At 43.8% G+C, this 17,668-nt stretch overlaps 1 protein-coding gene across 1 annotated transcript in view; it reads left to right on the plus strand.

The window, feature by feature from the left end:
* The window catches only part of LOC115114461 (contactin-associated protein-like 2), a 107,995-nt gene extending 90,484 nt beyond the window's left edge, over positions 1–17,511 (plus strand). Inside the window, exons 23-25 of the mRNA XM_029642708.2 lie at positions 6,497–6,727; positions 13,478–13,552; positions 13,642–17,511. Of these exons, the coding sequence (XP_029498568.1) occupies positions 6,497–6,727; positions 13,478–13,552; positions 13,642–13,841 (506 nt within the window). The 3' untranslated portion in view covers positions 13,842–17,511. The remainder of the gene's footprint in view (positions 1–6,496; positions 6,728–13,477; positions 13,553–13,641) is intronic.
* Positions 17,512–17,668: the final 157 nt, after the last annotated feature.

A 17,668-nucleotide genomic window follows, 5' to 3' on the forward strand; every position in this document is an offset into this window, starting at 1 on the left:
CCATAGATAGACACAGACAGACGACCATAGATAGACACAGACAGACGACCATAGATAGACACAGACAGACGACCATAGATAGACACAGACAGACGACCATAGATAGACACAGACAGACGACCATAGATAGACACAGACAGACGACCATAGATAGACACAGACAGACGACCATAGACAGACAGACAGACGACCATAGACAGACAGACAGACGACCACAGACAGACAGACAGACGACCACAGACAGACGACCACAGACAGACAGACAGACGACCACAGACAGACGATCATAGACAGACGACCATAGACAGACAGACAATCATAGACAGACGACCATAGACAGACAGACAATCACAGACAGACGATCAGATGACCATAGACAGACAGACGACCATAGACAGACAGACGACCATAGACAGACAGACGACCATAGACAGACAGACGACCATAGACAGACAGACGATCAGACAGACGACCATAGACAGACAGACGACCATAGGCAGACAGACAGACGACCATAGACAGACAGACAGACAGACAGACAGACAGACAATCACAGACAGACAATCATAGACAGACAGACGATCATAGACAGACAGACGATCAGACAGACGACCATAGGCAGACAGACAGACGACCATAGACAGACGACCATAGGCAGATAGACAGACGACCATAGGCAGATAGACAGACGACCATAGACAGACAGACGACCATAGACAGACAGACGACCATAGACAGACAGACGACCATAGACAGACAGACGATCAGACAGACGACCATAGACAGACAGACGATCAGACAGACGACCATAGACAGACAGACAGACAACCATAGGCAGACAGACAGACGACCATAGACAGACGACCATAGACAGACAGACAGACGACCATAGACAAACAGACAGACGACCATAGACAAACAGACAGACGACCATAGGCAGACAGACAGAACGACCATAGACAGACGACCATAGACAGACAGACGACCATAGGCAGACAGACAGACAGACGACCATAGGCAGACAGACAGACAGACGACCATAGGCAGACAGACAGACAGACAGACAGACGACCATAGGCAGGCAGACAGACAGACAGACAGACGACCATAGGCAGGCAGACGACCATAGGCAGACAGACAGACAGACGACCATAGGCAGACAGACAGACGACCATAGACACATAGACAGACGACCATAGACACAGACAGACGACCATAGACACATAGACAGACGACCATAGACACATAGACAGACGACCATAGACACATAGACAGACGACCATAGACACATAGACAGACGACCATAGACAGACAGACGACCATAGACAGACAGACGACCATAGACAGACAGACAGACGACCATAGACAGACAGACGATCAGACAGACGACCATAGGCAGACAGACAGACAACCATAGGCAGACAGACAGACGACCATAGGCAGACAGACAGACAGACGACCATAGGCAGACAGACAGACAGACAGACAGACAGACCCATAGGCAGACAGACAGACAGACAGAGAGACAGACAATCACAGACAGACGATCATAGACAGACAGACGACCATAGACAGACAGACGATCAGACAGACGACCATAGGCAGACAGACAGACGACCATAGGCAGACAGACAGACGACCATAGACAGACGGACAGACGACCATAGACAGACGGACAGACGACCATAGACAGACGGACAGACGACCATAGACAGACGGACAGACGACCATAGACAGACAGACGACCATAGGCAGACAGACAGACGACCATAGGCAGACAGACAGATGACCATAGGCAGACAGACAGACGACCATAGGCAGACAGACAGACGACCATAGGCAGACAGACAGACAGACAGACGACCATAGGCAGACAGACAGACAGACAGACGGCCATAGACAGACAGACAGACGACCATAGACAGACAGACAGACGACCATAGACAGACAGACAGACCATAGACAGACAGACAGACAGACAGACGACCATAGGCAGACAGACAGACAGACGACCATAGGCAGGCAGACAGACGACCATAGGCAGGCAGACAGACAGACGACCATAGGCAGGCAGACAGACAGACGACCATAGGCAGGCAGACAGACAGACGACCATAGGCAGACAGACAGACAGACGACCATAGGCAGACAGACAGACAGACGACCATAGGCAGACAGACAGACAGACGACCATAGGCAGACAGACGACCATAGACACATAGACAGACGACCATAGACACATAGACAGACGACCATAGACACATAGACAGACAGACCATAGACAGACAGACAGACGACCATAGACAGACAGACAGACGACCATAGACAGACAGACAGACGACCATAGACAGACAGACAGACAGGCAGACGACCATAGACAGACAGACAGACAGACAGACGACCATAGACAGGCAGACAGACGACCATAGACAGACAGACAGACGACCATAGACAGACAGACAGACGACCATAGACAGATAGACGACCATAGACAGATAGACAGACAGACGACCATAGACAGACAGACAGACGACCATAGACAGACAGACAGACAGACGACCATAGACAGACAGACAGACGACCATAGACAGACACAGACAGACAGACGACCATAGACAGACACAGACAGACAGACGACCATAGACAGACACAGACAGACGACCATAGACAGACACAGACAGACGACCATAGACAGACACAGACAGACAGACGACCATAGACAGACACAGACAGACGACCATAGACAGACACAGACAGACGACCATAGACAGACACAGACAGACGACCATAGACAGACACAGACAGACGACCATAGACAGACACAGACAGACGACCATAGACAGACAGACAGACAGACGACCATAGACAGACAGACAGACAGACAGACAGACGACCATAGACAGACAGACAGACGACCATAGACAGACAGACAGACGACCATAGACAGACAGACAGACAGACGACCATAGACAGACAGACAGAGACGATCATAGACAGACAGACGACCATTGACAGACAGACGACCATTGACAGACAGACGACCATTGACAGACAGACGATCATAGACAGACAGACGATCATAGACAGACAGACAGACGACCATAGACAGACAGACGATCATAGACAGACAGACGATCATAGACAGACAGACAGACAGACGACCATAGACAGACAGACGACCATAGACAGACAGACGATCAGACAGACAGACGATCAGACGATCAGACAGACAGACGATCAGACAGACAGACGACCATAGACAAACAGACAGACGACCATAGATAGACACAGACAGACGACCATAGATAGACACAGACAGACGACCATAGATAGACACAGACAGACGACCATAGATAGACACAGACAGACGACCATAGATAGACACAGACAGACGACCATAGATAGACACAGACAGACGACCATAGATAGACAGACAGACGACCATAGGCAGACAGACAGACAGACGACCATAGGCAGACAGACAGACGACCATAGGCAGACAGACAGACGACCATAGGCAGACAGACAGACAGACGACCATAGGCAGACAGACAGACAGACAGACAGACCCATAGGCAGACAGACAGACAGACAGAGAGACAGACAATCACAGACAGACGATCATAGACAGACAGACGATCATAGACAGACAGACGACCATAGACAGACAGACGATCAGACAGACGACCATAGGCAGACAGACAGACGACCATAGGCAGACAGACAGACGACCATAGACAGACGGACAGACGACCATAGACAGACGGACAGACGACCATAGACAGACGGACAGACGACCATAGACAGACGGACAGACGACCATAGACAGACAGACGACCATAGGCAGACAGACAGACGACCATAGGCAGACAGACAGATGACCATAGGCAGACAGACAGACGACCATAGGCAGACAGACAGACGACCATAGGCAGACAGACAGACAGACAGACGACCATAGGCAGACAGACAGACAGACAGACGACCATAGGCAGACAGACAGACAGACAGACGGCCATAGACAGACAGACAGACGACCATAGACAGACAGACAGACGACCATAGACAGACGACCATAGACACATAGACAGACGACCATAGACAGACAGACAGACGACCATAGACAGACAGACGACCATAGGCAGACAGACAGACAGACGACCATAGGCAGGCAGACAGACGACCATAGGCAGGCAGACAGACAGACGACCATAGGCAGGCAGACAGACAGACGACCATAGGCAGGCAGACAGACAGACGACCATAGGCAGGCAGACAGACAGACGACCATAGGCAGACAGACAGACAGACGACCATAGGCAGACAGACAGACAGACGACCATAGGCAGACAGACAGACAGACGACCATAGACAGACGACCATAGGCAGACAGACGACCATAGACACATAGACAGACGACCATAGACACATAGACAGACGACCATAGACACATAGACAGACAGACCATAGACAGACAGACAGACGACCATAGACAGACAGACAGACGACCATAGACAGATAGACGACCATAGACAGATAGACAGACAGACGACCATAGACAGACAGACAGACGACCATAGACAGACAGACAGACAGACGACCATAGACAGACAGACAGACGACCATAGACAGACAGACGACCATAGACAGACACAGACAGACAGACGACCATAGACAGACACAGACAGACGACCATAGACAGACACAGACAGACGACCATAGACAGACACAGACAGACGACCATAGACAGACACAGACAGACGACCATAGACAGACACAGACAGACGACCATAGACAGACACAGACAGACGACCATAGACAGACAGACAGACGACCATAGACAGACAGACAGAGACGATCATAGACAGACAGACGACCATTGACAGACAGACGACCATTGACAGACAGACGACCATTGACAGACAGACGATCATAGACAGACAGACGATCATAGACAGACAGACAGACGACCATAGACAGACAGACGATCATAGACAGACAGACAGACAGACGACCATAGACAGACAGACGACCATAGACAGACAGACGATCAGACAGACAGACGATCAGACAGACAGACGATCAGACAGACAGACGATCAGACAGACAGACGACCATAGACAAACAGACAGACGACCATAGATAGACACAGACAGACGACCATAGATAGACACAGACAGACGACCATAGATAGACACAGACAGACGACCATAGATAGACACAGACAGACGACCATAGATAGACACAGACAGACGACCATAGATAGACACAGACAGACGACCATAGATAGACACAGACAGACGACCATAGATAGACACAGACAGACGACCATAGATAGACACAGACAGACGACCACAGACAGACAGACAGACGACCACAGACAGACAGACAGACAGACGACCACAGACAGACAGACAGACGACCACAGACAGACAGACAGATGACCACAGACAGACAGACAGACGACCATAGACAGACGACCACAGACAGACAGAAAGACGATCATAGACAGACAGGTGTACAGACGATCATGGACAGGTGTACAGCGGCCAGTGGTAGCACTGTATAAGGCAAGGACTTGTGCTGTGGATAGAGGGTCTGCAAGGTAGAGGCAGAGCAAGCATCACTACATTCAGGGAGGACAACAGGGCATACAGGTACTACTCTTCTGTATTTGACTAACTTGAGGTGGCATAGTGTTTTGGATAACAACATAACTGTAACTACACTAAATACATAGGTATTGGGGAGACTTATTGTAAACCTTGACCTTGTGATTTGTGGTTGCAAGATTTGTTTTAGATTGGCATTTCCTATACAGGATATACTGTAGGGTAGGCCTATGTTGCTTTTAACAAACCTTGCCACTAGTTTTATCATTGGTTTAAGATGGTGAATTTTCTTCCTGTAGGTATTGGGATGTGTTCTCAAAAGTAAAGATCATGAATGGCACAATGCATGGCTAATGTTCCAAACAGGATGTGTTTTGTATTTTTTTTTAAACCCGGGGGCATATGAAACATCCTTCTTACATGTAACCTTAAAATTGTGAAATTCTTCTTCTTTTGCCACCTTTGGAGAATACTGTATTGCAGTAGAATTGGATACTTTGTTTTCCCTGGTCTATTGGGAGTCTATGTCTGCAGTAAGAGCTTTTTACAGTAGCTGCCTGTCTGTAATGTAGGGGGAGACTAGGGATTGGGAATACAGGATCACCAACCAGAGGCTAGATTCCAGTGAACATAAATCAAACTGGGGAGGCTTACAGTATTGTAGTGTGCTGAGTAGTAGTGCATCGTGGTGGTAGACCAGTATTAAGTGGTCAGATAGAATCAGTCAGCAGCTCCACACAAGTGGAGCTGTGGCTCTACTGTGCACTGATACACTCAAGGTCTATACATTTCACATAGGTTGACAGGGATACCATAAGGAAGAACTCCTATCTAATCCAGAACTGCTGTTATGTTTTAATTTAATTTGTCTTGGTTTTGATTAGAAACTGGCCAGATTGACCCAGTCCTCATAGAGAAGTACAACACTCCAGGGTTTGTGGGCTGTCTGTCCAGAGTTCATTTCAACAACATCGCTCCTCTGAAGGCAGCACTGAGGTCTGGCATCGTCGCCCCGGTGACCACCCAGGGCATTCTAGTGGAGTCAAACTGTGGGGCGTCTCCTCTCACGATCTCACCAATGGCTGCTGCCAACGATCCCTGGCACATGGACTCAGGTACAGTAAATCATTGTGTATTTATCTATCTACTTTGATTGTCCAGCCAATGGAACCACTTATTCATACAGTGTCATGGGATTCTATTCTTGTGGTTTTACGTCTTGTTCCATCATCTTGAATACTGCGTTTTTACTGTAAGCACTGTAAGGCCGTTAGTGTGTATAGTAGATGAATTGTCAGCGGTCAACTGGCAGCACCAGCGGTCCACTCAGTTCTCCAAAGAGATCTGATATTTCATTGTAACGTCAAGCCGTTACATTTAATGGTGGTATTTTTCTTCTCCTCCAGCTATTGTACCATTTAAACCCATGTACTGTTTAGCTCCTGCGGATAGCCCTACAGGGTGGTTATTACTGGGTCAGTGTATTGATCCTGGGTGAGCTTTTCCAGATACATGAGATATATTGCTGGGAAACACAAGATCCATCTCCTGCCTGCTCTGAGAATGGTCTGCTCTGTACTAGGGTATGAAACTCCATCTCTCAGTGACTATGCTGTATGTTTAACCTATGGAGGCATATGTGAGGTTTCAATAGGTCAGATAAGTCATTTTAGTGCTACTGCTTTGGTAAGGATTCATATTAACAAGTTCAATTATCTTACAGCTAGGCCTAATGGAAGTAGTGGGTTGATCTTTTCAGTTATTGATTTTTACACCACTGATAGTAAAAGACAAATAGAATTTTAGATGAAAAATTAGAATAAGAGTGACAATCCTTTTATCATTTGATCTTAGCCTTGCATAGTGCTCCAAAGGCGACAAATCAGCCTTTGTAAGGTCCCTGTGAGAGGCATCTGCGATCCCTGCCCTACTGTGTGTGTACATGTGTACATGTGTGTATGTGAAAATAACAAAAAACGAAGTATTTCGTGAACCAGTACTTGATTTTTCCCCTACTAGCTCTGATTTTGCTGATTAGCTACTTTATTGAAGAAAAATGTACTTACTATGACTGAGATACAGTGAGGAGAACAAGTATTTGATACACTGCCGATTTTGCAGGTTTTCCTACTTACAAAGCATGTAGAAGTATGACATGTTTATCATAGGTACACTTCAACTGTGGGAGACCGAATCTAAAACAAAAATCCAGAAAATCACATTGTATGATTGTTAAGTAATTAATTTGCATTTTATTGCATGACGTAACTATTTGATCACCTACCAACCAGTAAGAATTCCGGTTCTCACAGACCTGTTAGTTTTTCTTTAAGAAGCCCTCCTGTGCTCCACTCATTACCTGTTAACTTCTTGCATCGAGCCATCCCGGATCCGGTATCGTGACTACAGCCTCAAGCTCATTACCATACTGCAACGTTAACTATTCATGAAAATCGCAAATGAAATGAAATGAATCTATTTGCTCTCAAGCTTAGCCTTTTGTTAACAACACTGTCATCTCAGATTTTCAAAATATGCTTCTCAACCATTGCAAAACAAGCATTTGTGTAACAGTATTGATAGCTAACGTAGCATTTAGCGTAGCATTTAGCGTTAGCATTCAGCAGGCAACATTTTCACAAAAAACAGAAAAAGCATTCAAATAAAATCATTTACCTTTGTAGAACTTCGGATGTTTTCAATGAGGAGACTCTCAGATAGCAAATGTTCAGTTTTTCCTGAAAGATTATTTGTTTAGGACAAATTGCTCCGTTTCCTGCGTCACGTTTAGCTACGAAAAAAAACCTGTATCCAGGATTGTGTAAATCTATCCGCAAGCTCATTAGCATAACACAACGTTAACTATTCATGAAAATCGCAAATGAAATGAAATTAATCTATTTGCTCTCAAGCTTAGCCTTTTGTTAACAACACTGTCATCTCAGATTTTCAAAATATGCTTTTGAACCATAGCTAAACAAGCATTTGTGTAACAGTATTAGTATCAGTATTAGCCTAGCATAGGATTTTGCCTCTATTTCAGCATGCAACATTTTCCACAAAAACCAGAAAAGAATTCAAATAAAATAATTTACCTTTGAAGAACTTCAGATGTTTTCAATGAGGAGACTCTGTTAGATAGCAAATGTTCCGTTTTTACAAAAAATATTATTTGTGTTGACTAATCGCTCCGTTTTGTTCATCACGTTTGGTTAAGGAAAAAAATTAATAATAAGTCATTAAAACGCGAACTTTTTTCCAAATTAACTCCATAATATCGACAGAAACATGGCAAACCGATGTTTAGAATCAATCCTCAAGGTGTTTTTCACATATCTATCGACGATAAAATCCATCGTGGCAGTTTACTTTCTCTTCTGAAGAAATGGAACGCGCATGGACCTACAGATTACGCACACAGGACACCGGGCGGGACACCAGGTAAATGTAGTCTCTTATGGTCAATCTTCCAATGATATGCCTACAAACACGTCACAATGCTGCAGACACCTCGGGGAATAGACAGAAAGCGCAGGCTCATTCCTGGCGCATTCACAGCCATATAAGGAGACATTGGAACACAGCACCTTCAGAATCTGGGGCATTTCCTGTATGAAACTTCATCTTGGTTTCGCCTGTTGCATTAGTTCTGGGGCACTCACAGATAATATCTTTGCAGTTTTGGAGACGTCAGAGTTTTGTCTTTCCAAGCCTGTCAATTCCATGCATAGTCGAGCATCTTTTCGTGACAAAATATTGCGCTTAAAACGGGCACGTCTTTTTATCCAATAATGACACAGCGCCCCCATAGGTTGAAGAGGTTAACTGCACCTGTTTGAACTTGTTCTGTATAAAAGTCACCTGTCCACACACTCAATCAAACAGACTCCAACCTTTCCACAATGGCCAAGACCAGAGAGCTGTGTAAGGACATCAGGGATAAAATTGTAGACCTGCACAAGGCTGGGATGGGCTACAGGACAATAGGCAAGCATCTTGGTGAGAAGGCAACAACTGTTGGCACAATTATTAGAAAATGGAAGAAGTTCAAGATGACGGTCAATCACCCTCGGTCTGGGGCTCCATGCAAGATCACCTCGTGGGGCATCAATGATCGTGAGGAAGGTGAGGGATCAGCCCAGAACTACATGGCAGGACATGGTCAATGACCTGAAGAGAGCTGGGACCACAGTCTCAAAGAAAACCATTAGTAGCACACTACGCCGTCATGGATTAAAATCCTGCAGCGCACGCAAGGTCCCCCTGCTCAAGCCAGCGCATGTCCAGGCCTGTCTGAAGTTTGCCAATGACCATCTGGATGATCCAGAGGAGGAATGGGAGAAGGTCATGTGGTCTGATGAGACAGAGCGTTTGTCTAAACTCCACTCGCCATGTTTGGAGGAAGAAGAAGGATGAGTACAACCCCAAGAACACCATCCCAACCGTGCAGCATGGAGGTGGAAACATCATTTTTTTGGGGATGCTTTTCTGCAAAGGGGACAGGACGACTGCACCGTATTGAGGGGAGGATGGATGGGGCCATGTATCGTGAGATCTTGGCCAACAACCTTCCTTCAGTAAGAGCATTGAAGATGGGTCGTGGCTGAGTCTTCCAGCATGACAACGCCCCGAAACACACAGCCAGGGCAACTAAGGAGTGGCTCTGTAAGAAGCATCTCAATGTCCTGGAGTGGCCTAGCCAGTCTCCAGACCTGAACCCAATAGAAAATCTTGAGGGAGCTGAAAGTCCGTACTGCCCAGCAACAGCACCAAAACCTGAAGGATCTGGAGAAGGTCTGTATGGAGGAGTGGGCCAAAATCCCTGCTGCAGTGTGTGCAAACCTGGTCAAGAACTACAGGAAACGTGTGATCTCTGTAATTGCAAACAAAGGTTTCTGTACTAAAATAAAAAATAAAATGCAAATGAATTACTTAAAAATCATACAATGTGATTTTCTGGATTTTTGTTTTAGGTTCCGTCTCTCACAGTTGAAGTGTACCTATGATAAAAAAATTACAGACCTCTACATGCTTTGTAAGTTGGAAAACCTGCAAACTCGGCAGTGTATCAAATACTTGTTCTCACCACTGTATGTGGTTGTCCCACCAAGCTCTTAATTGTAAATCGCTAGGAAGATATTTTTTATGTAGAGATTCCATGGACAAGGTGTATGAGTTGATATATAAAACAATGCAAGATTCAAGACTTCATGCTTTTCAGCTAAAATTATTGCACAGAATTATTGCACAGAATCAATCATCGCAGCCCTGCAGATTTTGTTGTGAGGATACAGAATCAATAGACAATTTGTTTTGGTATTGCACTTAGGTAGCCCGTTTCTGGTCTCAGGTTCAGGAATGGCTGAAAATGCATAACATTTATCAAAAATGTACCTTAGAAATAGTATTGTTGAGAGATCTGGTCAGTCAATTACTAATACTGTTAGTAAAAGTATTTATCTTCAACTCGCACTCTGTGGATTCTATTCGATTAGATAGATTCAAATTGTATGTTAAACATCACAGCATAGTTGAAATACAGTGAAGGAAAAAAGTATTTGATCCCCTGCTGATTTTGTACGTTTGTCCACCGACAAAGAAATGATCCGTCTATAATTTTAATGGTAGGTTTATTTGAACAGTGAGAGACAGAATAACAACAAATAAATCCAGAAAAACACCTTGTCAAAAACGTTATAAATTGATTTGCATCAGCCCGGGGGGCTGGTGGCCTGTTGACCTGGCAGTTGGTGGCTTAGTCCGAGGGCTGATAGTAGAGGTCGACCGACTATGATTTTTCAATGCCGATACCGATTGGAGGACCAAAAACGCCGATACCGATTGATCGGCCAATTTTTAAATAAAAAAATGTATTTGTAATAATGACAGTTACAACAATACTGAATTAACACTTATTTTAACTTAATATAATACATCAAAATCAATTTAGCCTCAAGTAGATAATGAAACATGTTCAATTTGGTTTAAATAATGCAAAACAAAGTGTTGGAGAAGAACGTAAAAGTGCAATATGTGCTATGTAAGAAAGCTAACGTTTCAGTTCCTTGCTCAGAACATGAGAACATATGAACGCTGGTGGTTCCTTTTAACATGAGTCTTCAATATTCCCAGGTAAGAAGTTTTAGGTTGTAGTTATTATAGGACTATTTCCCTCTATACCATTTGTATTTCATTAACCTTTGACTATTGGATGTTCTTATAGGCACTTTAGGATTGCCAGTGTAACAGTATAGTCTCTGTCCCTCTCCTCCCTGGGCTCGAACCAGCAACACAACGACAACAGCCACCACATCGAAGCAGCGTTACCCATGCAGAGCAAGGGAAACAACCACCCCAAGGCTCAGAGCGAGTGAAGTTTGAAACACTATTAGCGCGCGCTAACTAGCCAGCCATTTCACTTCGGTCACACCAGCCTCATCTCGGGAGTTGATAGGTTTGAAGTCATAAACAGCGCAATGCTTGACGCACAACGAAGAGCTGCTGGCAAAACGCACAAAAGTGCTGTTTGAATGAATGTTTTCGCCTGCTTCTGCCTACCACCGCTCAGTCAGATACTTAGATACTTGTATGCTTAGTCAGATTACATGCAACACAGGACACGCTAGATAATATCTAGTAATATCAACCATGTGTAGTTAACTAGTGATTATGATTGATTGTTTTTTATAAGGTAAGTTTAACGCTAGCTAGCAACTTACCTTGGCTTACTGCATTTGTGTAACAGGCAGTCTCTGCAACGAGAGGAGAGGCAGGTCGTTATTGCGTTGGACTAGTTACCTGTAAGGTTGCAAGATTGGATCCCCGAGCTGACCAAGGTGAAAATCTGTCTTTCTGCCCCTGAACGAGGCAGTTAACCCACCGTTCCTAGGCAGTCATTGAAAATAAGAATGTGCTCTTAACTGACTTGCCTAGTTAAATAAAGATTAAATAAAGGTGTAAAAAAAAAAAAAAAAAAAAAAACGGCAAATCCACGCCCCAAAATAACGATTTCCGATTGTTATGAAAACTTGAAATCGGCCCTAATTAAATCGGTCGACCTCTAGCTGATAGTTCTGGTTCAGGTCCCCATTTTTTACCTTGTGGAAGATCTGTCGGTTGCTTCTCTGGATGGGACTCTGTTAGATGACTGAATGTAAGAAATATCATTTTAAAAGTCCCTCTGGATAAGAGCATCTGCTAAATGACTAAAATGTTGTTGTTGTTTTTTTTTTTTTGGGGGGGGGGGCATTTGCACGGATTCTGCAGGATCCACTCAAATGGACTAGTGCCCACAGAGATGTCAGCTGAAAAAAATAAAAGTAGACTGCCACTTTTGACTCTGAGCCCACTCCTACTTCCAAGTTGGCTGGATGTCCTTTGGGTGGTGGACCATTCTTCATACACACGGGAAACTATCGAGTGTGATAAACCCAGCAGCGTTGCAGTTCTTGACACAAACCTACCATACCCCGTTCAAAGGCACTTGTGTTTTTTGTCTTGCTCATTCACCTTCTGAATGGCACACAATCCATGTCTCAATTCTCTCAAGGCTTAAAAATCCTTCTTTAACCTGTCTCCTCCCCTTCATCTACACTGATTTGAAGTGGATTTAACAAGTGACATCAATAAGGGATCCTAGCTTTCAACTGGATTCACCTGGTCAGTCGGTCATGGAAATGTTTTGTATACTCAGTGTACATCTCCTGTCCAGTTGTTTTAATAGATTTCAAAGTGTGCCAGTTTACAATTGACATATTCAGTCTCTAAAACATGTGACAACATTTACATTTTTTTTTTGCATTGTTGGATTATTTTGGGGCGGAGATATTTTGTAGCTGAGATTTTGTTTTTGTTTACTTTTTCAGCTGGTGCTGTATTCCCATTCAATGAGGAAAGAGTCAGCCGGGATGGAGTTGATCAGAACTCTGCAGTTATCGGAGGTGAGTAGGAGCAGTAACCAACTCGCTGACTATACAGGGTTGTTGATGTTTTTAAAGGTCATGTTCCTCAATGTCCGTTGTACTTGCAGGTATCATTGCTGTGGTCATCTTCACCATCCTCTGCACCCTGGTGTTCCTGATTCGCCATATGTTCCGTCACAAGGGCTCCTACCACACCAACGAGGCCAAAGGGGCAGAGTCTGCGGACTGTGCCGATGCAGCCATCATTGTCAATGACCCCGCCTTCACAGAAACCATCGATGAGAGCAAGAAGGAGTGGTTCATCTAATTGGACATTCACATTTTGGTACTGGGCAGAGGTGTGCCCATTGCTCTTCGCTGTGTGAAGGCAAGGCTTTCTTTGATGAGGGATGAATGATGTGTCATTGTGGACTAGGGAGATGTCCCCTTGGACTAGATGTGTGCTTTGGCTGGCTTGTCTATAATGTATTTACATTGAGTGAGGAGTTTTGTCAACATGATATCAGTCATTCACATGGAGCCATTATTTCAATTACTGCATCCACTGAACTGAGAATGGGGGGAGATTAAATTATATAACTTTTTAATTTATTTTTGCATTACAGTTGATATGTCTTAATGATTTGAGCTTTGATTGTAGAGATGTTTATGCCTGCATTTAGTGGGTCAAGCACAAACTGTATACTTATTTCCTTTGCTGCCAAATGAGACAAGACTATTCCTACACAGTTTAAAAAACACAAAACTAAGGTTTATGTCAGACATTGACATTGTATTGTAATGTGCTAATTTGATTGCACTGCAGTCCTTTGTGTATAATACAATGGCATGCTTCAAGATTATGGCATCCCTTCATTGCACCATTCCACACAGTAGCACTTGTATTTCCTCACAAATGTGTCTTATCTCGCCAAATTTCTTTTGTACCAAATTATTCAGCGTGCTTTATCTGTTTTGCCCAGTCTTGCTACGTGATGGTTCTTCCTGGAAAGATTGTAATCTGGTATGAGATGACAGGTTCACATTTGGGGACATTTGTAAGGGAATTGCTATGATATTGTTATGAAAAGGTTTATAGCACAAACAAGCATATCAGTTATAGAAATGACAATATCTGGCTTAACCCAATGTGCCTTCAGGGTTCAGCCACTTAGCCTTCTGTTTTAGACTATTTCATTGTGGGCCCACTGACTGTCCCTTGAAACACTAAGGCCAATAGGGATGTATTTATGATGGTTGCTATTTGCTAAAAGGAAAATGAAAGAACATGGCTTAAGTTCAGCTGTCCCCATGGACAGTGATACACTACAGTCATGGTCAAAAGTTGAGAATGACATTAATTTTCACAGTTTGCTGCTTCAGTGTCTTTAGATATTTTTTGGCAGATGGAATACTGAAGTATAATTACAAGGGTCAAAGGCTTTTATTGACAATTACATGAAGTTGATGCAAAGAATCAATATTTGCAGTGTTGACCCTTCTTTTTCAAGACCTCTGCAATCCGCCCTGGTATGCTGTTAATTAACTTCGGGGCCACATCCTGACTGATGGCAGCCCATTCTTGCATAATCAATGCTTGGAGTTTGTCAGAATTTGTGGGTATTGTTTGTCCACCCACCTCTTGAGGATTGACCACAAGTTCTCAATGGGATTAAGGTCTGGGGAGTTTCCTGGCCATGGACCCAAAATATCTATGTTTTGTTCCCTGAGCCACTTGGTTATCACTTTTGCCTTTATGGCAAGGTGCTCCATCATGCTGGAAAAGGCATTGTTCATCGCCAAACTGTTCCTGGATGGTTGGGAGAAGTTGATCTCGGAGGATGTGTTGGTACCATTCTTTATTCATGGCTGTGTTTTTAGGCAAAATTGTGAGTGAGCCCACTCCCTTGGCTGAGAAGCAACCCCACACAGGGATGGTCTCAGGATGCTTTACTGTTGGCATGACACAGGACTGATGGTAGCGCTCACCTTGTCTTCTCCGGACAAGCTTTTTTCCGGATGCTCCAAACAATCGGAAAAGGGATTCATCAGAGAAAATGACTTTACCCCAGTCAACAGCTGTCCAATCCCTGTACATTTAGCATAATATCAGTCTGTCCCTGATGTTTTTCCTGGAGAGAAGTGGCTTCTTTGCTGCCCTTCTTGACACCAGGCCATCCTCAAAGTCTTCACCTCACTGTGCGTGCAGATGCACTCACACCTGCCTGCTGCCAATTCCTGAGCAAGCTCTGTACAGGTGGTGCCCTGATCCTGCAGCTGAATCAACTTTAGGAGACGGTCCTGGCGCTTGCTGGACTTTCTTGGGCGCCCTGAAGCCTTCTTCACAACAATTTAAACCGTTCTCCTTGAAGTTCTTGATGATCAGATGAATGGTTGATTTAGGTACAATCTTACTGGCAGCAATATCCTTGCCTGTGAAGCCATTTTTGTGCAAAGCAATGACGGCACATGTTTCTTTGCAGGTAACCATGGTTGGCAGAGGAAGAACAATGATTCCAAGCACCACCCTTTTGAAGCTTCCAGTCTGTTATTCGAACTCAATCAGCATGACATATTGATCTCCAGCCTTGTCCTCGTCAACACTCACACCTGTGTTAACGAGAGAATCACTGACATGATGTCAGCTGGTCCTTTTGTGGCAGGGCTGAAATGCAGTGGAAATTTTTGGGGGGCTTTGCAATTGATTGCAATTCATCTGATCACTCTTCATAACATTCTGGAGTATCTGCAAATTGCCCTCATACAAACTGAGGCAGCAGACTTTGAAAATGAATGTGTCATTCTTAACTTTTGGCCACAACTGTATACACGCTCTTAATACCTGAACTTGTATGGCTTTGTTGGCATCATGTGGTACTATATGTAATATTTTACTGTATATGATTGTTAGAGTACAGTGAGGTTTAATGTCTACTAATTTTTAATTTCCTTATTTTCAGAATACCCCACAATATTAAACGGTTCTCTCTTACAAGTGCCAACAAGACTCAAGTATGCTTTCTATGTCAGCCTTTCCCACGTTAAGATGCTCATATTCACATCATGTGGGTTGAGTATTTAGAGTGGCATAACACAGACAACACAGTGTGTGCGCAGAAGACAAGAACTGGGGGATTAGAGAAGCTAAGGGGAATGTAGACAGCATGAGAGAGAGTAATGAAAACCTTTGCAATGAACATGAAATTATTAGCGGTTACTGCTGAAGGCTGTAACAGCATTCTGCAAACTGAAGGCATTCCTCCTTACATGTCAGCATTCCACATGCCCACAGCAATTTTGCACCACTTATTATTTGGTAATTGCTTCATTGTTTGTTGATATTTTGTCATGTAGGCTATTATGAATCAACACAAAACCCTCTGCATCTCACAAGGGTACAGTTTGGCTTATTGTGCTTCAGATAGTTTTGCTCATTTGAATATCACAAACTATATGTGGTAATAGTCAAGTTGCAACTGTATCAAAGCTTACTATTTTGTAAGCTAAAATAATCAGAGGACAATTACTGTAGAGCAACACTATGACAAAGCATGAGCTCACATCAGACTAACACTTCAATATTATAGCATACTGATAATGGATAATACACTTTATTTATGTTGCTGATAACCACTTGTCAAATGAACAATTGGCGTTTTATTATTTTTTTTACTTTCATTAGCAGCATGATATGTAAACTAAAACAGTACCACATTGCAGTACAATATATTTTACATGAATTACTTGGAAATATTTTGTATGTTTGAGGGATGATGTGCAAAAGCCTTTTTATAATATTTTAATTTTTCATTACAATTAAATGGCAGTTCTCTTTAATTCTGTGTGAAAAACAAATTGTAAAAAATGGTCTTTTACAGTGGCTTAAGATTATGTCCCCCAAAATGCATTTAATTTGTTACTTATGTTCAGTATTGTATGTTAGGCTTGAGATTGCATACGTAATGTGATTTTGTCTTAATATAAATCATTAAACAAGCCTTGCCATACAAAGAGCGTGGTTGCTTTCATCAGATGCCTCCCCATCAGAACCTTCCTCTCCCTGACATTTATGGTAGACACTAGCCTGGTCCGTCAAACTATACTGGACCTAGCCTTTTGGGGGCCCTAAGTGAGATTTGGTTGGGAGGGCCCCCA

The sequence above is a fragment of the Oncorhynchus nerka genome, linkage group LG9b (assembly GCF_034236695.1).
Source record: "Oncorhynchus nerka isolate Pitt River linkage group LG9b, Oner_Uvic_2.0, whole genome shotgun sequence".
Lineage (NCBI taxonomy): Eukaryota > Metazoa > Chordata > Actinopteri > Salmoniformes > Salmonidae > Oncorhynchus > Oncorhynchus nerka.